At 41.5% G+C, this 25578-nt stretch overlaps 1 protein-coding gene and 1 long non-coding RNA gene across 5 annotated transcripts in view; both read right to left on the reverse strand.

The window, feature by feature from the left end:
- Window positions 1–25578, reverse strand: part of LOC115572810 (TSC22 domain family protein 2-like) — a 34603-nt gene that overhangs the window by 5696 nt on the left and 3329 nt on the right. Inside the window, exons 2-4 of one of the 4 annotated variants that reach the window (XM_030403269.1) lie at window positions 12822–12882; window positions 12624–12698; window positions 9732–10462 (exon numbers count right to left, since the gene is read on the reverse strand). The exons of 1 other annotated variant lie outside the window; for it this stretch is intronic. In XM_030403269.1, the coding sequence (XP_030259129.1) occupies window positions 12627–12698; window positions 12822–12882 (133 nt within the window). In that variant the 3' untranslated portion in view covers window positions 9732–10462; window positions 12624–12626. Of the gene's footprint in view, window positions 1–9731; window positions 10463–12623; window positions 12699–12821; window positions 12883–25578 lie in introns of those variants that run through there. 2 more of the 4 variants (XM_030403270.1, XM_030403267.1) reach the window with 2 other exon arrangements.
- LOC115572812 (uncharacterized) lies at window positions 1844–4815 on the reverse strand. The gene is made up of 2 exons (XR_003982165.1): window positions 3489–4815; window positions 1844–1990 (listed from the first exon to the last, which is right to left on the reverse strand). It is a non-coding gene; the product is annotated as an uncharacterized LOC115572812 (long non-coding RNA).

Here is a 25578-nt window from a genome sequence, read left to right on the forward strand (position 1 = left end):
GAATATTCCCCATACCTCTGCTGCTATACAACACTGTCACTCACATCCTCTGTCATACACTACTGCCTTTGATCCTCTGTCAGACATGGCGGTGTCTTACATACATACATACATTTCACAAGGAACAAGGCAGACGTGTGTTGGCGAAGATACAATCGGTGTCAGTCCGTGAGTTCAGATAGGCACACACCAATGACTTTCGAGAAATAAATTACAAAAGAATACAGATTTCAGCTGTCAGCAATCGCTCATTAGTCTCGTTCTCCCCCTAATAGACCTCGTTATGTGCCACCCCCAAGAGTACTTACATAACCAAATGTTACAAGAAAAAAAAAAGAAGACTGCGTCAACCTCAACTTCACCCTCCATCCAAATGTGTGTTTAATTTAGATGAGGCGTCACACACAGACCCTCCTACAGTTTTCCTCCCTAACAGGAGTTTTCAATAGGCCTGTGCCCAGAGGAATCTCTCACTCTATAAAGTACAGACCCTGAATGGACTCTCTGGGCTACACCCTTGTTGCTTCACCAGAGATTTCAGACAGTGCAGACAAAAACATACTCGACAGTACTACAACACAGCATTTCATACACATTTGTTGTTGTATACTAGTTAGGGCCCATTATTAGCCTGCTGAACTTGTTCAAATTGTTTTTTTAAAAAGGTCAATTCACACCAATAAACCTTTTCCAAAAGTGCTTTCTTTTTACTTCGACATGAATAGAGGGAAGTAAAGGTATGTGAAGATGGCATCAACTCCTTTTTTGACACCCACAAGAAATGGATTTCTAACAGTCCTTTTACACATGCAGCCCCATGCAGCCATGTTCCAGTACATTCCCTGCATGGGGGCATGTGTGAATGGGAGCAGGGATCTGTGTTCAGGGAAATCCGTACCACCAATTTTCCACCTCTAGACAGAGTAACATTTCCGGGATATGCCGTTGCAGCTGTGTTGTGAATGAAAGCAGTAATTTTGCAGGGACATCCACATAAAAGGCTTACGTCGGTCCAACAAAAGATGCTTTCCCATGGAGAAGGCAAACCAATCACAAGATTCTACTGACGACACAACTGAATCTCGCAAACTTGTTCAATATTCAATATATTGCAAGAGCACCGGGTACTTGACGCGCACCACCCATCCAAACATCACTGCAGACCAAGTATAACCCCACTCATGGAATGGATAACCGATTGATTGCCATAGTAATTTTTCAAGCAAAATAGTAAACATTTGGGGCGCCGTTTAGCTCAGTTGGTAGCACGCGCGTCCCATGTGCCGAGGCTCTGCAGCGGACCCGGGTTCGACTCCCGGCCTGGGTCCCTTTGCTGCGTGTCACTCCCCCTCCCTCTCTCCCTGTTTCCTGTCATATCTTCAGCTGTTCTATCAATAAAGCCATAAAAAGGCCCAAAAAATATATATAAAAAAAAATAAAAAATAGTAAACATTTGCTGCTTTTGTTTGCCATTTATGACAGTAAATCAATAATCTTGAGGTTCTGGACTGTTGGTAGGACAAAAGAAGCAAGAACCATCAAAAAGTATGTATGAAAATGATTACTTAATATAAAAACTTAGTGTAAACTGAATATTTGGCCGAGCAGATGGACATCAAGAACGATCCTGGGAAGAGATGTTTGAGCATTCTCATGTGAGAAGTGAGAAAATGACCATTATGATTTCCTGCAACACAAATTTATTCCTTCAAGTTTTCTCTCACAGAAAGTCCAAATCCTAAAGATATTCTGTTTACTTTGACAAACAGGAAACGGATTTAGCCAAGACTCCTGTTTATTGAATTTTTTGGAAAACATGTAAATAAATAACACAACAAAATAGTTCATGTAAAATACATTTATCGTTTTAGACAAAATACAGATATAGAGATATAGATATATAGGAAGGACGTCCAGAGGTTTCTTTACTGATTATAATCTTGACTGATGTCGGTGCTGTCACAATCCTCTACTGTTTTGGCAGTGATTCCTGTAGAAAAGAATAGCAAAATTACATATATGGCAGTAAATACAGCTTTTCAAAAGGACCTTGAAATTCCTTGAAATTCCCTATAACACAACTTCGGGTTCCTTTTTATGTAGTCACAAACATTCCTGAAATCAACCAGGGTTAACCACGTAGCCTCCATTATATCAGATGTGTGCCATTTACAGTAATTTCATATTTAGACATTTTTCAAGTTTTTATTATTCTTACTGCGCATTTTGACAGTAGTGTGTAAAACCTCTACTTGCTGAACTTTTTGTTGTACACCTTGGAGCACCTGGCCTAAGAGAAAGAACTTCCAGCTTTGTAAAACTTTCATATTACTTTACAACTTTACTTGTCCAACACCTCAACTCATGTGAAAAGTCATCCTCTTTGCAAAAGATATAATTATTACAGAAAAACGGACACGGATGGAGAACTAAATGTGTTTACGGGATATAAAGTTATATCGTAATGTGTTTATTGGGCATAAAAACTGTATTAATTCTCCCAAAGACAACACAGGACTGTTGCTATACGATTATCTGAAGGGGTTGGTAGGTGCATTGTGTGCAACAATTATGGTCAGTGTTTCACACCTTCTTCTGTGCTCAGCTGACAGTCGGATCATAAATCAAAATGCAAAGTCTACCTTCTTAAAAAAATTCTCATAAATATGTAATAGTGTCAAGCAGTAGGCTAACATGTGATTGCCAAGACAGTACTTGAAGCGTTTTCCTGGTGCAGCTAGTTAAATGATGCCATTCCTTTTTTGTATTGTATCAGTGCTAAGAATCACATTCATGCACAGAAAGCAAACCAAATTGATATGAAAGAAGGACACATGTATTATGAAATGTATCCATCAAACATACATATTACAGGAATCACAGTGGTCTGATCCATGCTGCTATCAGCATCAAGTTACACTCACCTGTCATAGAGAGACTGCAGAGATTGTGAGAACAGCCAGGCATGGTTCTACAGTGAACTGAATCTACAAAGGCGGAAAGTTGATGCTTCCCTCTCATAACTATAGCACTCAGAAATAGGCTATATCAGCACATTTGTAAAACGTCCAGTTCAAAGTCTATATAAATTAACATCATTTAACGACCTCAGCTCATAAATATAATGCAAACCATATTTAAAGATATACACAATCTTCCCATGACCTCCGAACAGTGGACTTGGCCTTTCACACGTGTAGCACACAAGAATTAGTCCACCTCTCACATAGAGCTCGTTTGGCTAATGTCCAAACAGCACAGGGTATCAGTGCACGTGTGGACACTGCTATATGGATTAGATCCACAGTACATGTAAGCGTTGGCCTGTGTGTAAAAGGTAATGTTACATGTAAATATGTATCATAGGTCAATAGTCTATCATTGTTAGGTAGCTAATGTAAGCTACAAGTGGCCGTCGTTAGCTACGATAACTACATAATGCAGAGTAATAATACTTTTCCCCCAACAAAAACAAACCAGCTCATTACCTGTCCAGCAGACACACAGTCACCATGGCGTCCGTTTTCAGGCCTTCAGCTTGATCAGTTGCTGCCATCATTGAAAAGCCACTCCAGTGTTGTCCCGTTTCACTTCTTGTGCTATCCAACTTCTTTTTATTTGTTTTGTCTTCTAAAGGCAGGAACACACCGGCCCAACCGTTGGACGTCTGAAGCGTTTGGGGAGACTCGGACGAGGTCAGGAACAAATCTGTTCGGTGTGTTCAGCTGCGTTGGAAGCTTTCGGAACCGCGCGGACATTGTCTGCTCTGATTCAACATGCGAAGTCAGATAAGGTTGGCTGTCGGCCATCTGAGCCATTGGATTATCTGCTTGGTTGTGTGCCAGCTGTATGACCATTGTGACTGGCGGTGTGCTAGTGAATCAGTGCGGTGTGTGGGAGGGGCAGAATACTGTGTGCGCTGTTTTTCGATGCACTCCGTTCCGTCATTTCCTGTTTTCATGTAGCGCCACCAGCTTATTGCATCTGTGTGCTGGGGGCCTTTAGAATTCGGTCTTTTTTTTTTTCTTTCTTTTGGCAGTGCAAGCTGGTAATGAAAAGTTTGGCTGTTCTTTCTCTGCCATTCTTGTCCATAAACAATGAGCTCACTCCACCACAGCTTCGGTAGTGGGTTGCGTAGACTTCTGTAATGCACAATGAGTGACGGGTGGAGTAAGCGCAGGGTCAGCAGGTAAGGACAGATTGATGGTTGTCCATAAAATATCATGGTCCACTAAACTTGATTGGATGACGCTTTCACACACTTGTCGCAGCCACAGACAATGGATTCTTTTTCCTTTTTTATCCCAAAGCATTTGATATTTTACATTTACATTTAGGGCATTTAGCAGACACTTTTGTCCAAAGTGACTTACAACAAGTACCTTTGTCACGTATGCAGGGTCGAGGTGAAGTCTGAATAAATTAGTCTTGAGTCATTTGTGGAAGATAGCGAATGATTCTGCTATCCTGACATTGGTTCTAAGTTCGTTCCATCACTGATAGATCGCCAGAATAGAGAAGAGACGAGACTTTCACGATTGATGTCTGGATGTTAAGAGATTTTTTTCTACAAATATAATAATAAATGCTTCTGAACACAATTACTAATCCCAGTGTTAAGTAAAAACTGAACCAAACCGTGGCCTCAAAACCAAGGTACATACCGAACTGAGATTTTTGTTTACCGTTACACCCCTATGACTTAAAACATATCCATTTGTGAAAAAATGTTGCATAGTAAAATGAGTATCGTTGTTTTAAAAAAATCTTTTCAGGGGTCTCCTGGTATGGAGGACTAAACCTGACATTAATATAAATAAATAAATAAATGCATAAATGCATAAATAAATACATAAATGAATAAATAAATGCTGAAATAAATGAATTAATAAATAAATGCATGAATAAATATATAAATAAATACAGGAATAAATAAATGCTGAAATAAATGAATTAATAAATAAATGCATGAATAAATATATAAATAAATACAGGAATAAATAAATAAATGCATAAATAAATAAATGTATAAATAAATAAATGCTGAAATAAATGTCTAAATAAATAAATAAAAGTATAAATAAAAGAATAAATGCTTTTTATTTATTTATACATTTCTGTTCACCTACATTTATTTATTTCTGTATTTCTGTTCACCTACATTTATTTATTTCTGTATTTCTGTTCACTTACATTTATTTATTTCTGCATTTCTGTGTCCATATGTTAATGAGGAGGTAGGAGGTCCTAACCTCAGTCAAGAGCATGATTGGTCAAATCGGAGAGCCAGACAAAAGCAAAAGATTCCTGATCCCAAGCCTCGCTCTCTGTAACGTTGTAAACCAGCTCCAGTTAGCTTAATGGCCCCGACCAGTGTGACAGGTTAACTGGCGTTCATTTTAACTTGCGAGGGTCCCCGATGTGCTGGTGTTGTGGTTTGAGAATCCTGTCTGGAGAGGGGTCCTCAGCCATGTCCGCTAACCAGGAAAAACATTCTGCTCATCGCTCCAAGTCATGTATATGTGTATTCGTTTTGACATGGCTTGAACACTTCTACCCACACGGAGATGCCGGGGCTGCGACTTGCAAACCACTGCTAGACGAGCGCTACAGAGCACAAATCGTCCAAAAGTGCATGCTGTCGGTCTCATATCTTTGTTGTGAATCTCTGTACTCTCAAACAACTCATGGGTGGAACAACATTAAGCATTTGTTCACGACGAGCGGCTCAAGAGTGGCGTGGAGACCGCTGTTAGCTCTTAGCAGTTAGCTGTTAGCTTTTAGCTGTTGGCTGCTCACTGTAGCGCTGAGAGCGTAGCGTCCAGGTTAACTGTTGACAACTGCTACCATCTAGAGTGAGATACATGTCTGGGCTTTCCTATGAACCATTGTCGCTACTGGTGTTTGTATCACAGGTTGATCTGGACGTCTCACGATTTGCCACAGCTGATTGACCACACGCTGAGCTCGGGCTGGATGTCAACGTACTCTGCAGACTGTTTGACCAGCAGGCTGTATGACAGTGTACAGTTTTCACACTGACTTAGCTTCAGCTTAACAACGATGTATGCGGCTCGCAACGATGGCTTTAAGTAACCATTTGAACGCAGTGCGGAATGAAAAATACCCGATGGTAACCGGTGTCACAAGGTAACCTGGACGCTACGCTACAGCGAGCAGCTAACAGCTAACATAAGAGCTAACAGGGGTCTCCACTCCTCTCTCCGGCCGCTCGGAGTGAACAAATGCCTCAGCCTGTTCCACCCATGAGTTATTTGAGAGTACAGACATTCACGACAAAGATATGAGACCGACAACATGCACTTTTGGATGATTTGTGCTCTGTAGCGCTCATCTAGCAGTGGTTTGCAAGTCGGCTCGAGAGCGGCGTGGAGACCCCCTGTTAGCTCTTATGTTTTTCCTGGTTAGCGGACATAGCTGAGGACCCCCCTCTCTCCAGACAGGATTCTTAAACCACACCACCAGCACACCTGGGACTCTCGCAAGTTAAAATGAACGCCAGTCAAATTCATTACTAAACCAGAGCTACATGAACAAATGTCAACATCTGCAGCTAACAGTTAGCTGAGCAGGCTTGCTGGTAGCCAGCAACATTCCTGTATAGTGTACAGGAATCAGCGCTGCTAGTAAGGCAGAAGTAGTAGACCCTCATCGAGCACACTCCTGTAACCAATCATGCTCTTGACTGAGGTTAGGACCTCCTACCTCCTCATTAACATATGGACACAGAAATACAGAAATAAATAAATGTAGGTGAACAGAAATACAGAAATAAATAAATGTAGGTGAACAGAAATACAGAAATAAATAAAAAGCATTTATTCTTTTATTTATACTTTTATTTATTTATTAATACTTTTATTTCAGCATTTATTTATTTATTCATTTATTTATTTATTCCTGTATTTATTTATATATTTATTCATGCATTTATTTATTAATTCATCTATTTCAGTATTTATTTATTTATTTATTTATGCATTTATTTATTTATTTATACTTATGTCAGGTTTAGTCCTCCATATCCTGGTAACCAATGGTAACCTGTGTTTAATGTTACAACGATAGAAACTAAGGGTAATTGCCTTAGGCAGAGCCTGCAGAAACACAGAATTACGGAAAGTGGCAATAAAGGTCTCAAAATGTCCGCAAGACATCCTTCATGTCTTTAAGGATTTAGCCATAAACTCTTGTGGACTTACTGGGAACGCCCCTCAAAGTCCGTTAATCTGAGTGTGGACACTGGGATTGGGACTAGGTCTGCTTCCGGAAGTCAAAGTTGGTAAAGACGATTCTGTTGAGTCATGATGGTTTGGGCAGCTACTCTGTCCTTTAAGCTGCAAATTTACAAGTTACATCGTAGGAAGCAGGAACAACGAGTCAAAACCATATTAGGACACCATCTGGTGCCCCAAGTACAACTTCCAAGAAAAACTGGCACTGTGGGGAGATTTCTGGAAACCACAACATGATCGAGCAGTGCTCAGGAGCCCGGTTAAAGCATCGCTCCTGACACACATGATCTTGTTTAAGCTTCTGGATCTATCGTCAAAGTCAAGAACTTGTTTGAGCGCCTGACTTCAACACAAAACAAGCCGAATGCATGGTTAAGCCCCTCCTCCGATTCTCCCTGCTTTACAACGCAAACAGTATGCAGTATATAGTGTAACTACTGATGTAAGTAAGGTTAAGCCCTGCAGGGCTGAGGGCTGGGCTGTGATAAATGTATACTGTATTGTATAAAACAGAATGTTAATGAGGGCTTCAACTCACTCTGCCACTGATTATGCAACCAGCGCCTATGTAAACTTCCCCTTCTACATTAACATGACTGACTGACGTTTATAAGCTCTGGGTAGAGGATGGCGTTTCCTATACAGGGTTAGCTGTAAAACAAGAATGTCAATAAAAGGTCCATTAGAGGCAGAAAAGTTTACACTCCCACAAAGCGTGGGCAAGTGGGGCAGTGAGGGTGAATAACTCATCTGAGCATCGAATAGTTGTCATTCCTTGCCTCTGGCAGAAATGCTGGCAGGTTTAAGAGCAGTAGGTTTCCTTCAGCACCACAGTAAAAACAAAGCCACGTCTATTTATCTCAGCCTGAGACATGATAAGGCAAGCTGAGAGCTTCGAAGGCGAGGCCTGATCGAATGCCTAAGGACAACAGGTGCACAAGTCAATCTTACCTAGAAACTTGTGACGCAAATACATCCGATTTAAACTGTAAACCAAAGTATTTATTTAATTAACTTCTTATTTTTTAATCTGAACATTAGGCTCTCTGATGGAGACGTATGGGCCTGCCAACACTAAAATCAGCAACAAAACAGCACACACCATGTCTTTGGACCAATCCCAATACACCCCTTGCCCCTTTCACTTAGCCCTACCTCTCAGATATGCATGAACACATCTAGGAGTAGGGTGTCCCAATAGTTGTTGGGATAGACGGGTCAGGTAAAGTGTGTAGCCCTGTAGCCTTTTTCAGAGGCACACTTAAAACAGAGGGTTATGAGAATTGCCATTTCAACGTATTTTAGTTATTATCCTCACTGCTAGTTTGATAATGTTTCGGGAGCTAACTAGCTAGCTAACTAGCATGACTTTGTAAGGGCTGATTTGTTACAGTGACAGTCCCACATTTTGATATACTAACACTTTCTCTCGTCAAATCAATGAGAGAAACTTCAACTTCAACTGTTCATGCACCATTATGAAACACAGCTGTGCCTGTAATGGGGCATCATCAGTACCCCAGCAGAGAAGAAATGAGGAAGTAGCAACCAAGAAAACATAAAAACATTCAGCATAGCAGGACTCAGGGCCAATTACTGAGTCAAGTCTTATAGGGGCTTTTACTTTTGACGTTAACAGTTTCACACTCAAGCAAACAAGACAAACAACTCTATAATGAAGTAGCTGTTTGAGACCGTGGATGGAAAAGATAATAAGCAAAGTACAGCAAACAGAAGTGCACAAAAACTGGGTGAGGCTTATTCTGATTTCAGACTATGAAATAAACACAATTCACCCTCAAACTACAAAGTTTCTTGTTACAGTAGCGAGAGGAAGTTAATGTTCACTTGCTGATACAATAGTCTAAAAGTCATACACAGGACAGCCTCAGCATGTCTGTACACTTTTCTAAAAGTTTGAAAACACTGTTGAATATGCACTAAAAAACGTTTCTTACTGTGTGGTTTTTCGGTTTGAGAAAAAAAAGGCCAAGTCAAGATTGATGAGTATCACATAAGACAAAAGCTCCTCTGCCAGGAGCATTTGCCAAGTGAGCCACGAGGATGCCCATATGGGGGACTTTTATTTTGACAGCGCAGTCTTCTGCAGTGCATCTGACATATTTCTACAGTGTAGCTGTTGAGGCTTGAAATACACATTACAGTCACAAACCTGCGTATTACATGTGGGTATTTCTCCACATACGTACTTTTCTATATATCATTTTCATGACATTGAAAGAGAGGTGCCAATTTCCATACATGGACTTAAATAACTATCTGATTAACTATGTAAGTGTTACTATCACATTTAGAGCTACACCTGATGAGTGTTTTCATGATTAATTGTAAATAAAAATGTAAAAAAAAAAAAAAAGGAAAAGAAAAAGAAAAAGAAGAAAAAACCTTATTATTAGACTCTTTATTTTGTATCCGCACATTTAAGAAGCTGGAAATATTTTCTTGACAAATGACTGATTTATCAATGATCAAAATAGTTGGCATTATAAGTTTTCTCTTTATTGACTAATAAAGTCTGAATCCTCCATTTATGATTCACCTATCGGATGAGTCAACTTCACAAAGATTCTTTATGCGTCGTGATTCATCTCAGCGTTTGTCATCCTTAACATTCTATATTACTGCACATGGCTACTTTTTCATCAATTAAAACAAACATTAAAATAAATTAAATGTATCTATTTATTTAGAAAGTCATTTATAATCAGATTACAGTAGTCTACAATATAAAAAGCTGCATGTTTTTAGCATCTGCTTGACCCACCTAAAAGAAAATAAAACCGTCTGAATTGCATTACAAGAGTGCTGTTATCTATAAAAATAAGGTTTTCAAATAGCAGCTGACTTCCTGAATGTGGCAAACATCATAAACATGACTCTGCTGCACACACCTCTCTCAGAATTGAACTCCAAAGTGCGTTCAGGCTTTTCAGCAAGTTAAAAGGGGCAATATGTAATAGTTTTAGCTGAAAACATTCAAAACTTGACTAAAACCATCAACAGAATGTGAATAAATAGCCGTTTTGACATTATAATGTCAAAGTTATGTCAACTGAAGTTGGCATGCTATCCAGCTATCCTGGGTGTCCCAGTCCAAAGCTCCCGTGTGTTGGTATTGAAGCTCTCACTTTCGCAAACTCCTCTATGACTTCATCTTGTTGCCTCGGACATGATCCCAAATACACCTGAATAAAATAAGAGTGACTAAAGGCCATCACCATAATCTACCCAAACACAGTCTCTCAAACCAGCAGTGTATCCACAACAGCACTGCTCATCAAAAAAGCGAGCGAGCAAAACATCGAGAGTGAATTGAAGTAAAGCAGATAGTTTTTAGGTACTGACATTACCCATTTTACAGTTTATATCATGAAATTATTATAGTGATGTATATGTTTGCAATTAATGTGTGTGTGTGTGTGTGTGTGTGTGTGCGTGCATGCGTGCGCGCGCATGTGTGCAGTCCCTCGTGGCTAGTGATGGTGTGTCAGCTGTATATTTCTCTAAAAACAGTTTCATTTCCTGTCACTCATACGGTTTCATATGCTTCCCCTTTTCTTTTTGGTAAAAAGGCATTATAAAAATGTTGAAGGAGCTCTGTCACGCCACTGTGACAGGATAACAATCTTTGAGCGTGTGGCGTGTCTGTATGAGCCGCAGTCTTATTTATCAATTTAAAAGCTAAGTGATGAATGTATAATGAGACTGTGAATTAAAGTAGTTTGACAGGAACAGCGACATGGGGGAGAGCTTGTATTCAGGTTGTTATTTAAATCCTGTGTTACAGGTAGCATGCACACACTAACAGCTTTAAGGCCAATAGCTTCGAGTTCTGAAGGGGTTATTTTTAGCATTAGTTTTGTAGTTTTAGCCATTCTCTATAAAGCATGAAAACACTTTAATGAACAAATTGCCATCTGAGATGTTGGGTATTAAGACTGTAATGGAGCGAAGCAACATGAGCAGTCAGACAGGTGTAAAGAAATTGTTTCACCAGATTACTTACTGAAAAGTGAAAATTCACGTGAATGATAAAATCATTACAAAATCTGCCTGTTCAAAATGTCTATTAGACTGAAGGGCTACTTCCTGCTCCGTCTGTTTTCAAAGAGCCTGAAGTCTGACAACACAATGGGCTATTCAGAGGGGTATTTTGGGTATATATATAAGGCTGGGAAATATATCAAAATTACAAGGTTACAAGGTGAAGGTATTGTCTAATATACAATAAACCTTATTTCACGGGTAGATTTATTGTAATGTTTTAAAACACACGCGTTTAAAAAACAAAACTATGCTTGGGTCCTTTGTGTTTGCTTTTGAGGAGATTTGAAGATATCCAGATACATATTATGTATTGCTATATAGCTGTAAAATAGTAACAAGATGTCGGCGGAGCGCGATTTTCTGAACATAAACAATCAATCTTAATACTGACTCTTATACTTGCTCCCTTGACTGTTCTTGTGACAAAGACCCATACCTGCAAATGCAAACTCATCTCATCAGTGCTCTCAGGTGCACAAAGTCTCCAACAGAGATTTATATACCGGGTTTGGCATTTGTGGGGGCAACATTTCTTACTTATTGGCTAACACACCTAAACAACCAGACCGATTTTTGATAAACTTAAATACATGCCTGAAAAAAACCTGTGCTTTAACTGACAGTTTATGACTGACAAAAATGAGACAATTCCAAACCTTGACAATGTTTACGTTACCATTTACTCCTCTATGACAGTAAACTGAATATCTTGGATATGGATCTGGACAAAACACGACAGGGACTTTGGGAAACACTGATCAACGTTCAATATTATCCAAACAACAAACCAAATTATTGAAGATAAACAATATATTTAGTTGCAGCCCTTGACGAGAAGATTAATCGAGAAAAGATTTCAATAACATTAAGTTCAACTTGTTTGTAATCTGTCTGAGTGCTCGTGTTGCTCTCCCAATTGCATACCGTTCTGTTGTTTGTCTCTGCACCCAAAAATCTCAGCAATCAAGCTGCTGCACAAGACAACAGAGATGGTGACCAAACTTGTGAAAATAACACCCCGGCAGTAAACAAACCTGAATTTTTAGGTGACATGTACAATATACAAAATGACAGGTAGTGTCAAAGAAACAGCAGACACGGATGCCGAGAGAAAATTACAGAGTGAGAGAGAGATGTTGTTGAGAAGTCTATTGGCAATCGTGCGCTTGCTGCCAGGCTTTGTTTCCAAACTCAATCCATGCACATGGAAGAAAAGCAAAGCTCACTGCTACCGAACACTGCACACACTCTATAACACTCCTGCAGGCCCGTCCAGTCCGATCCAGTATAGTACTGTACCTATCAATGTGGGCCTTTGAGTCCCTTAATCTGCTGCCAGACTGGAAGGCCCGGTAGAAAGCCTTGGAGGGGTTCCTGCGTCAACCACATTCGGGGAAAAAGAGAGAAAGAGGGAGAGAGAGAGGAGGACGAGTTGAAACAGTGAAAGCAGACTAAAGTTCGATTCCTAGAAATGTTTGCTTATGCAACTTCACCCACCCCCCAGGCAAACTCCTCCACTCGCATCGTGCGGTTAAGTTGGCTGGAGAGAAGGCTCTTTCTATAAAACATATGGGACAGTCAAACACAGTAAAGCGAAGGGGCTGGGGGAAAGGGAGTCTTGACCTCAACACAGGAACAGTATGTTCAAAGGTCGGGACAACTTCATAAACTTCAAGGGCTGCCCTCAGGCCATGCACCTACAGTATATGTTGGCCATCACTCACACGTAGGTTGCTTTCCACACACACACAGTCAGAAAAAAAACACAAAAAAAAACACTCAGCCATAACCTCTGGTTTATACACAGGGTAAATGTTGGCTCCGTTGACTTCTTTGTCGAGGAATTTAGCATTACCTCCTATGTTCCTGGTAAGCTACAAGTACACTGTGTTCCATGCCAAGGGATGTATATTCGGGAAAAGGAAAGGAAATCCCCACACTGACCCCTACACACACACACACATAATCTATTCCAGGCTCGTGCCTTTCAAAAGTAACTGCTTCTCTCCCACATCCAATGCACACTGACATGCGCATGCACACACACACACACACACACACACACACAGACACACAGGGGAATGAAGAGTTGATTTATAGCATGTGTGTGAATATCATAGCAGCCAAGGCTCTTTTCCTAGAAATCACTGGCACAAACACCCTTTGTCACATTACCTCATGACTAAACACTCTCACAGACCTCCTCCTTTGCCTCTGCTTGATTTTATTTTGCGGGCTATGGCGCAACAAAAGAAACGAAAAACCCAGGCACACGCGTGGCAGGCACACACACCATCGTAGAAAAAAAACATCTCTTTATCGCAGCTATGTACCAGCCAGCTCCCGGCTGAAATCATCCAGGTCAGATGACATGGAGTCCGGCAACCTCTTCATGAATGAGGTAAGAACTGGAGGAGTCATCGCTCCCTGTTTTCAAGTAGCAAACACTCGCCTCTCAATGGCTCTCTTTGTAACTCTAAAATGTAACATGTCAATATCCATTTATGAAAGCCCCTCTTTGTAAAGCAACCAGTCGATGTGTTCGGCAGTGGTGAAAGTGCCTTCCTCCTCAGAAACTCAGAGTCTAGTGTTCGAGGATGGCAGAAAAGCACACAAGCTAACCTATCGGAAAAAGTTGTACAAGCTCAGGTTTTGCTAGATACTGCCCCAAAGCACACATACGACCTGGCGGCAGACAGAAGTGACCTTTTGGTGCATTCTTGCTGGTTGATGTCACATACGTAACTGGAGCATGACACAGGGTTTTTTTCTTAAGTGAGAGCCTGCAGTATAGCAGCCGTGTCAAAGGTTCATTTTCATGGTGTTGAACCTCTTAATAACCTTGCTAACTCACTGAGCACGAGAAGATCCACAGTAGCCTCCAGTGATGAGGAAGGAAGTGCAAGTAAAAAGTACCGGAAAAGAAAACGAGCGATAACAACGTACACAGATGAAAAAAAAGTGTTAGAAAAGACTTTACGTCTATGTGTTAGAGAGGCACGATGTCTTATCTTGTATGTTTCCAGTGCCAGTGGAGTAGATGGTGAGCTCGCAGATCTATTTACTGTACCAACCTTCGTCTTCTACTCTAAACCTGTGTTTACATCTAATTGTCAAGCAAATTTAAAGGTGCAATATGTAAGAATTTTTGTTGAAATTATTCAAAAATGTGCTAAATTTCTCAACAGAATGTGAAGAAACAACAGTTCGGACATAGCACCAACCAGCTAGCCCCAGCCTGCCCCCGCTCAAAGTTCCTGTGCTAGCGGTGTAAACACATACAGTTCCCAGATCAGACCACTAGCTGCAGAGCTAATTGCGCTAATTGTGCTAACTTGCTCATGGTAGCTACAGTTGGCAGCAGCTAGCGCTTACTCTTGTAATATGCTACTCAATATATGTTTAGAGTTTGAAATCACCAGGGGGAAAATTATTACTTACTGCAATTTTGAAAATGTCGCAAAAATAAGGAGCGAATGGTGAAGTTCTGTCATAACGTGGCTTTATAGGTTACATTATGCATCCGAGAAGAAGTAATAGAGGGTGCAAACTGGAAACAAAACCAACCGCCAGTAAACCTCAGAAAAAAAAGGAAAGAGAAAGAAGAGGAGGAGACAAAACCATCAACCTTCAAGACCCACAAGAAATTACTTGGAAGAAATATTCAACAGAGTTATTTCCATATTAGTACTTAAACGCTAAAATTAGCATGTATAGGCAGGATTCTTAAACACGGATAAACTCATCAAAAATAGATGTTTGAGAGTTCTATTTTTTTTTTTCTTTTTGTGTGTCACGTTTGACATCACAAACATGCCAAAAAACAGGAAACAGAAAAAACTAGCAGATCATACAAATGATTCAACTACATCCAGAAAATCTTTTATTTTTTAAAGCCTTCAATTCAATTAGACACATAATTTTTTCCAGGAACTGACAGCGGAAGTTGCTCAGGAGTGACACATCTCACTTCTTTCTCATCTCTGTTGAGTACCAATCAGGCAGAGGTTATTAATGGGGTTCCTTTTAAAATATATTTTACTTCAGTGTGTCTTTCAAACTCTGTTCAAGTACCCTTGACTTCAACAACTGTCATATCATCTCACCTGAAAAGGAGCGAAAAACTAGCGTGTCCACCCAGGTGATGTGTTTCCATCAAAGGAGATCAACACTGTAGCAGATAAATATTTTTGACTACAGCAGAGACATTCAATGCGGGATTCAATGCAGATTGTACACATTCACAAAAAAGACGAAAGCCAGATGTTAGGGTTTTTTTGTTCAGTGTGAAAGGGGTAATAATGTGGCCTTGGTGTGTTGGGGCACGTTGGCAGCTGTGGAAGAAAGACAGAGTAATTGGGAGACTGGGGGGTGCAAAGGGAGAGGTAAAACAGAGGTGTTGAAAGCTCTCACTGCTGGTGCTCATGAGGCTTCAGGTTCTCTGCACCATCCATCCATCTGCCACAGAGCAGAAGTAGGTCAAAACTATTTAGATTTCAGCTGCCCTATGGGAGTTTCTTTCAGCGGGTTTTGTGTTGTAGATGAGGGAGATGGAGTACTGGGAGGAACCCAGAGTCACTGTACGATCACAGAATGGCCACTAGAGGATAATGGCAGTTTGGATGCCGACATCTCCGCCACCGCAGGTTAATGCCTGGATAAAAGGACCTTTAGCCATTTTTTTCTGATGAACCTAGTTCAACTTTTTGCAGTGCCCAAAAAGTCCCTTCTCTTTCAGGGTTCTTCCAAGGTACTTCCAAGAACTACTGGGGTATGAAAACGGTCAAACACATGCTGCTTTCTTATGTGCAGAATGCTGCACTGTTTTTATTATCAAAATATCTGGAATAGGATTTATTTTTGCTTTTTGAAAAGTGAACAACAATTATGCAGCCAACTTCCCAAAAATAAAAGTTCAGAGATTATGAGAGGAACTGGTTGAGCAGGACAACAAGTAAGAGAAACTACACCGAAACTTGAAGTTCTATCATTGCCATGATGTGTTAAAGTGGAACTCAATGTGACAGGTCAAAGTCAGTACAGGTGGAGGGAGTTTATTAAAATTATGAGAAAAGTTGTAGATAAGCTTTTGTGACTGCAGAGGGAACAGTGAGAAGAAGCATGTCAGCTTGAGAATAACAGCTCAAGGCTACATTGGCCACTATCAACTTAAAACAACCACAGCAACGATTTTCATCCTGTTTTTCAAATTGTTCACCATGAGTTCAACAATATAAGTGGTAGGAGTGCAACGCTAAATCAGTAGGCAACTCTTTTAGAGAGAGAATACTGGGTAAAGTGTCAGCTTTTCCTCTCAGTTTCTTAGTTTTTAAGTATTTAAATGGATATGACTAACAGATGCAGTAGCAGTACCAACCTCACATTAAAAAAGTGTGTGTTTGTTTTGTTTTTTTACAAAAACATTTTTAGTAAATGTAAATATTCAAAAAGTATATATGATGAAAATAATTATTCATTTTCTGCCCAGCTGATAAAAAGCCTGTACAACAGAATACAAGAAAAGTACAGCTACACGAAAGCTGAAAGTCAGTCTTGGTAATACTTAAGTCAATGAAGTACCACATATTCTCAGTGAAGCTTGTCTACAGCACGGTACAGCACATCCCCAGTTAAACAAACCATCAAAATCTTGACTAAGTTGGGGACATTCTTCTGCTTGTCAGAACAATGGATGGCCTCCATACCTGAGGTGGAGGTGATGACTGATGCAAAGCCTACAGACATACAGACCAGCGGTGTCAGTCAAGCCAAAACAATACATATTTCTTTTTGAAAATAGCTTGAAGGCTTGAGAGGAGGCAGTGATGAAAGATGAAATACTTGACTAGTGTACACACATACATGCACACAACACCATACATAGTCAGAGGTTAAAGAGTACATGGCAGGGGCAGGAGATTAGTTATCACACTATTGCCAAATATACTCAGTTTAATCTATTTGATGGCCATTTTGGAGGCTGCAGGTGTGGTGCTGTTCAATTTCACTGTTTTATGTTGAAAAGTTTCGTTTCGTTTCGTTTTCTTCCGCTTTATCCATGCAGGTCGCGGGTGATGTTACCGCTTTTATACCACCTTTTTTTTTCAAGGTGGAGCGGGGGTACTGGGGCCAAATCCAGTGACTCTATGGGCGAAGGCCAGGGTACTCCCTGGATGAGTCGCCAGCTCATCGCAGGGCCCTTACTGATGGCGGTGGCTGCCACGAAGGTGCCAACTGCACATCAGGAGCAGTGTTGGGGTTCAGCATCTTGCTCAAGGATGCTTCGGCTTGTAACTCAGTCCCGCCCTGGGGAGCCAGGGATTTGAACCAGTGACCTTCCGGTCACTAGTCCTCAGCTCTACCACTGAGCTACAGCCGCCCCTGTGTCGAAAAGTTTTCAAAGCAATTTTAAGTATATCACAGTTTCATCAAAAACCAACATTGCATACCTAATAAAGGTAGGATATATTGTAGTTGTTGTCTCATTCCATATTAGTATTAGATATGTGTACTTATAAACTGGTGAGTGCACACTTAGAGGCAACTTTATTGCCCCTTTACAGATGCCAGATGTGGTGCTGCGCAGCTTAAAAAGTTCAGTATTATAGCATTAGAACTGAGAAGTACCAGTCAGTGCGTTTACATGACACTCAAAAAAACCAAATTACTGCGTTAGTCTGACTATGATCGGATTTTTAAGATGCATGTATACACCTTTGTCTGACTAAAATCGGACCGGATCGGATTTCTCATGGTCGAATTACACCACGTAGATTATTCGATTGAAAGTCGCATTACTCCTGCATGTATACGTTTCCAGCGGATCGGATTGGATTTTGCGTTCTGCGCAGGCGCGAGATTTTTCCCCGGGACCGTGAGCCGGAAGTAGACGGGCGGCGGCGGCGGCTTTCCTCCGAAATCACGGCAAGAAAGAGCGCCAGAGTGCACCTAGTTTGTGTAATTATCATATACACCATATACGAAGTGTACAACTTCGTCTCGCTCTTCGTACGCCATCTTTCTTGAATGCCGAGGCAGCTGGTGACGTAAAGAGGTCAGCCGGAGGTGCGCTGTTAACACTAGCTCAAATGGGTACAGCGCCACCTAGCGTACCGGGGTATGACATGCTTTCGGCCAGTAATTCGATTTTCTCACTGGCATGTATACTCGGATAATTGCAGTAGTCCGATTGAGCAGCATAGTCGAACTATGGCTGTAATCTGACTAAGCTGTGCATGTAAACGCACTGGGTGTCCCATCATCCTGCGGACAACAGAAAATGTTAGGGGCAAACAGAGGTTTTCCCCAGGATGCCTCCAGGACTTCAGACATTTTTATATGCATGTATGACTATTATTTAGAAAATGACAAAGTTAAATGAGTTACTATCACTGGCTGGCGTCTCAAGAGTCAAACCTATGAAAAAGGTGTGTAAAGAAAGCAGTAAACTTAGTTTTGACGGTGGACACTGTATTTTTTTTCCAGGTAATGCCATATTTTGAGCAATGAATCAATTTGCAAATCAGCAGGGAGTAGGGTTTTAACGACACATGTATCGAAACCGAAGTCGCGATACTCTGATCCACGAACTTGTCTCATTGGTGTGAGAAGGCAGAATCGCAATACAACTTCCAGTCCAGATTCAGCCCTATGAGCTATAAGTAGCCCTTTCACACAGAGAGGCCGCATTAACACCACAGCGGTGGTTTGCCAATCCTCCACCATTGGTCGTTCACACAGAGCGAAGCACCGCTGGAGTAAAGACGAACCGCTGTGTAATTGACACAGAAAGTTGGTGCTGTGGCTCCTAAAGAGACGTGACAGTACACGTCATGATGATGACGTTGGTGTGTTTTCAAGGTGTTTTCCCCGAAGTCCCCCCGGTCAATCCAAACCCGCAGATAAGTTATAATCATATGGATGCTGTTTTAATGTGTAGTGATTGAGATCCTGAAACACCAAACACCCTGGAAAGTGTCGAAGTTACGTTTTTCGCGCTAAATTATTTTATAACATAACCGCCATCAGTGAACAGGTCGCTGTCTGACTGTCACTCGCAAGGACAGAGGCTGTTTTCTGGGGGAAAATTCACTGAAGTCTCGGTCCGGAGCTGAGGTGAGTAAAAGTTTGTTAACGGTGACGGACGCCGTTATTTAGGCAGAAATGTGACGAGGAGTCGGTAGGACAGGCGGGAGGACAGACAGGAAGACAGACGCTTCTCCACCTACAGCTGCGGTAATTTTCCCTCTTTGCCAAAGACAGTTACAGTTACTACGTTACCTTAGTTTGGTTCTGTAATGTTGCTTTGTGGCACATTTCTCTTTATTTAGTTCAGTGAGGGACCTGTGCAGTTATCAGACTGTACGATGGACACGCCCTCCATACGCGCAGCCGGCTCATCCATTCACACTGGTTCAGTTTGCCAATACTGCGCCTCTGATACTATCAGATGAGTCTCATATACAGAAATACAATATTTAATAAAAAAAAAATTTAAAATCGAGGTTTGTATTGAACCGTGGGTCAAAAATCGCGACAAACCGAATCGTTTGGTGTACCATTACAGTCCTAGCAGGGAGAGAGCTAGTTAGCTGTTTGCACAAGTTGTGGGGTGTGTCTGGCTAACAGAGCTAGAAGCTAATGGAGGTTATAGCTAATAGAGCTCATAGACCTCTGGAGCAAAAAAGCTAATGGGGTAATAGCTTACAGCTAACAGAGCTAATACAGCCAACACAGCTAACAGCTAATGGGGCTTATAATTTCCAGCTGATAGAGCTAAAAGCTTAAAGCTAACTGGGCCACAAGAACAAGCAGAGCTATCAGTTAGTGGAGTGTACAGCTTACAGCTAACAGATTAATAGAGTTACCAGCTAACAGGGCTTAAAGCTCACAGGTAACAGAGCCAGGGGATAGTAGAGTAGGGCTGCACTATTCTGGTAAAAATGTGAATCACGATTTTTTTGCTTAGAATTGAGATCACGATTCTCTGGCACGATTTTTTCACAAAATGTTTATTGCACTGATGAGTAAAAAAACATTGTAGACAGCAATGTTTTTTTTGTTTTGTTCAAGTTCTATCATTGGATGAGAAATAATTTTTACAAAAGAAAAAAAAAAAAGAAAAATTTGTCTCCAAGATGAGAGGGAATCCTTTAATCCCTCATGTTGTACAGTGTTTATTGGGGCTGTATCTTTGGCTAGGTGATATGTGATAGCTGCTTTGATCGGCTTTCTAAAACGGAGGCGTAATATTCATCGAGTAAACATGTGACGTGACATGAAGCCCGAAGTTGGGCTGGGAACAGCTGACAACGAATTTGTCTTCAAAATAAGAGCTTTACATTGCACCCCATTGTAGTTTAGAACTGGGTTCTTAGCGGGGGGCTTTTACTTTGAAAGTAGCGACCGTTTCTAGCTTGCGCTACAACAACAAGCTAACACAACGAAACAGCTAGAGATCCAGGAGAAGCTAGCATCTCCCGGATCTCAGCGGCTGTCCAGTTGCTCATCTAGCAGGCGAGGTGGAAATAAGTGTACCCTCTGAGGCGGCAAATCGGCGGACCTAAACAGACTCTCAATTTGCCGCCCTCTGTCTAAAACCGTGGACCTAGCTGCCCAAAAGACGGGCAGATTGGCGGCTTGCTGCCCCGTCTAAAAACGGCATCTCACTCACTCCTTCCAAACACTCAACTGCAGGCGGGCTTCCTCCACTGAATCCCGTGTTGTAAAGATGCTTTACCACAGGTTGAGGAAGGAGGCAGCGGCAGTGCTGCGTTTGGGGGCGCTTCGAAAACTCCGGGAGGAAAATAGGAGCATTTGTTTGTGATTCAGCTCGAGATATAAAATGCTTCAGAATCGCTATGTGTAGAAATAAGATCACGTGTATGTGTGAATCGAGATCGTTTTTTAACGATTTTTTGTGCAGCCCTATAGTAGAGCCAACAAAGCTAACAGCTATCATAGCTAACAGCTAATAGAGCTAACAGTTAACATAGCTAAAAGTTGAAACTAACAGAGCTAATAGCGCAAACAGCTAAAAGGACTTAAAGCTCACAGGTTACAGAGCATATAGAGTAAACAGAGCTAATTGATAATGGAGCCAATAGCTTCCAGCAAATTAAGCTAATAAAGCCAACGCAGCCACCAGCTAATGGAGCCAATAGCTTACAGCTGATGGAGCTAATAGGGCCTAAATAGCTAAAAGTTTAAAGTAACAGAGCTAAACAAACAATAGGTCTGAGAGTTTCTGTTCAAGCAATAAACAGTGAACTACAGGTTAATGTGACAATACAACAAGTGTCCAGGAAATGTAGGTACTTCAGATGAGTACAGTTTGGAGATAAAAGCTATTGGAATGCTGATGCTTTCAACTAACAGCTATAGATTATAATAAAGTAGATGAAGAACATTTTGTTTTGGGGACAGTTTACATCAACTGCAGGACAGCTAAAATGGTTTTTGAGGATGGTTCTGGGACGCTGAAAAAAGCTAACCCCCTCAGCTTGCAATTGAGGCAAACCAAATAAAAGTGTGTACATGGTCCTCTGTGAGGCTCTCTGGATAAAATGTGCCCACCAAATGTTATATGATATGACCAGAGAGCCCCAGTGCGGAAGCAGGGAGAGAGCTAAGGAATATTAAATGGACAGAAGGTGGAGAGCAGTGTGAGGGACTTTGACTGAAAACAGGATACAGGAGTAAACCAGGGGTCATGAAGCAGAGGGGAAGATCCTGTGCTCTGTCACCATCTCACACAGACACTCACACATTCACCACGACGACAAATAAATAAGCTGCGTTAATGTCTCTGCTGAATATTGTCCAAAAGTTATGGCTCAGTTCCTCAGTAAGTGGCCCCCACCCCCAGCATGGATACTTTTGTGCACACTGAATCAACCCATCCCCTTTTAAAGACACACCCCTCATCCACCCACACAGACACAGGCTCTCGATTCACAGGGGCAGAAACGGCTCCACTTTATCGCGAGCCAGGGCTCCCCCTCCACTCTTCCACCTCCTAAGGAGTCTGATTTTACATAAGCTCTCATTATGGCAGGACAATAAACCATACCTCCCCAGCATGAGTTCATTACAGAGAACTACAGATGCAATACATTTATGCAAACGGCCTCGCGGAATAGTAGCAACTCCTCTGCGAGCGCAGCAAAGATATTATGACAATCAATGTTATTTTACGTCTTCAGTTGTTGCAGCCATCTGGGAAAAATTAGGCTGAGCGAATCATATTCTAAGCATGAGAGCAACATCTTCACACTCTCGTCCATATCTCCACTGATTCGCTTTAATTACTCGCAGGGAAAACTACAGGGTGGAGGATGATGGGGACAAACATTTCCAAATGGCCAAGAGAGGTTTTCCAGGTTGTGCAAGTTGTGGAGGTCTAAAAGCTTCCGTAATGTGCAATCAAAACTGTGCACGTGTGTGGGTGCATGTGCATATCTTTCTGTGTTGTACAGATCATAGATATTGGCTCCCGATTTAGCCCGTTCGAAAAGAAAATGGAAGTGTTTTTTTCGTTTGGTGTGTGGAGACAAAATAAACAGAGCGGTGGAAATGTAGAAATTAAGCAAGAGACGAAAAAAGCTGGAGGAGGGAGGGAAGGAGTGGTGCGGGTGTATCGAGCATAGCTAAAATGCCTGCTGAAATGTGAGGCACAACAAGTTTTGCTCTGCAGCTTCCTGAGGGTACTACAGTTGCTGCTGCAGAGGAATGTCATTCAGCACTTCGTCTGTGCAGGAACAACTGTCGTGTCCTGCCTGTCAGTCAATCAGCGGGCTCGTAGGTACATGGCACCAACCGTACTGATGCTGCACCAGTGCTGAAAACTATGAAGCAGCAGCAGTCGGCTGGGGCTTGGACTGACTTGCTCAACATGCCCACAGCACTTACAGGGACAGTGTGCATGCCTCCAACACATGAGGGTGTGTGTTTAACCACGTCCGACAGAATATACAGTAATTTAGCCCACGTTGTGTTGCAAAAGACAAGCACCATGACGTGACAACGAGCACAGTTGGTTGACACACCCCACTGTCAGGTCTCTTATCGGCAGAATAGGGGCACAGTGGAAAGACTACTGCTCAATGTCTGATAGGACTTGGCTGTCGTAAGAGACCCCTTTTCTTATCAGCCTGGGAGCTGGGCCCTCTCACATGCAATACACATGCTGGGTTTCCACTGTATGGTACAACCTGGCTCCACTTGCTCTTGTTTGGTTTCCCAATGTCAAAAACTGTGGAGATTACCTAGTACTTATTTGAGTATCGCCTCGGTCGAAGATCCGAGAGAGCTGAGCCGAAACAAACAAGTGGAGTGAAAACACTGCAGACCACTGATAGTTCTGAGAGAATAGGAGCAGCCAGAGTGGTCTCATCATCCGTGCTCTGATGTAGGATCAGTCAGCCTCTCCTGGTTTTTCTTTAGCAGCATTCAGATTTTACTGGAACAAAGTTTGTCTCGTTGCTGACACAAAAAAGTCACACACCACCTCTATAACAATCTGCAGTGGAAACCCACATCAAGTAAAGTACCTGGTACCAAAAGGAATTCGAGCCGAGCCATGCAGCTCGACAAAATGACAATGACAACATGACAAAAACACAATACCTGTCATCAGTTGGCATTGTCACAAACCTAAATATTGTTTTTAAAAAAGGCACAACTGGCATAAAAGTATAACTAAACTTTGTCCTGTTGTTCCTACAAATTAATTATGAGATTAAATAAGGAATACAGTGAATTTAAAGGTGCACTATGTAGTTTTGGGGAAGAAATTACTTTACTGAGTTAACTGAATAAACAAACTGACCTTAAAGGACAAGACAGTATCATACTGTCTCACTGAGTTTATATTAGGCAGACCCTGCCACCTTACTAACTTCGAACAGTGTTCTGGGGACCTTAATTTTCCTCTGAGACCAGCTTGTTTATACAGTTATGGGAAAAATTGTTTTTAATTTCTTCTCCAAAACTACAAATGCCCCTTTAAAAATGTTGAAATTGTCTGAATCAATTGTTTGAATATTTTTTAATAAAATACTGCCCAACTAACAACTTGGCCCTTTTCAAGAAACAAAATTACTCATCCTTAGTGGAAACCAGAGGTTTTACCATAGTGAGGGGGGCGTGGCAGAGTTGAAATGTGGGCCTGAGGAAGAGAAGTGAGGCAGAGAGACGACAAGGACAGGCCTGCTGATATGACCTGCTGATGAAACCGAACAATAGTTGGAGCTAGACCAGTGGCTTACATACACCTCATTGAGGCAATATGGTTACCTCGACTGCCACAATTTGAGTCAAAAATCGTACTCCGTTTTGAAGCTATAAGTAGAATCTGAACACAGATAACGTCCACGAATCTGCTTACAAATCAGAGAAAAAGGATGCTCCTTGTGAATCCAGAACATGTTGGAAAGTTTTTTTCAGTGTCAAAGTAATCCAGTCATAACTGTCTGTACATCCATGGGTGCACTGCAAACAGGAACAGCCAATGGCTTCTCAGCATACTTTTAATGGTGCCAATTAGTCTAAATGTTAACAAATACAGGCTTAAATAAGGGGAGCTCTAGCTGGAGCCGGCAGCATAACTTACTGAAACCAACAGAGGCAGACAACAAGTGTCAGACTCTTCGAAAACCCCTGGTCATACATGTCAGGGTTTCCTCTGACACTGGCCAGGCCTTTTACAGTCATCACCCCTTGTGCCTCAAATCACTGACACATCATGCTGGGTGTGTGTAAAGCCATTTGACAATCAAGGTTTGGCTGTTTAATGGCAGAGGAAAGTTTGCTTCCCTGTTTAAGAGGCTGTCCACCCACACGTGAGGAAAAAAGTAGTGCCACTTTGCAGCAGTTTGCATAGCCTGTCTGGTCTACATTCTGTTGTATCTGCAGCACTGTAAATGGAAACTACTGAGAGATTCAGGCACTGTATCACTTCCGCTCATGTGTGCAATCTACTACATGTGAAACAAAGCGCTTAAACTCAGGAAAGGAGAAAGATTACTTTTGGAAAGGAAACAAATGCCAGGGCCCAAAGAATGATATCACTGTATCGTATGAGCCACATGTGCACAAATGTAGTCACATTTTATCACTATACAGACAAAATGAAACAAAGTTAAAGCTCTTAACTTGTACAGTGTACACTCTGAGGATATCTCCAGTGTCCTTCATCTATAAATCCACTAATAAAATCAGAGTAAAACAAATGCTATTTTTATATTCACAGCTT

This window comes from Sparus aurata, chromosome 21 (genome assembly GCF_900880675.1).
Source record: "Sparus aurata chromosome 21, fSpaAur1.1, whole genome shotgun sequence".
In the NCBI taxonomy this organism is placed as follows: Eukaryota; Metazoa; Chordata; class Actinopteri; order Spariformes; family Sparidae; genus Sparus; species Sparus aurata.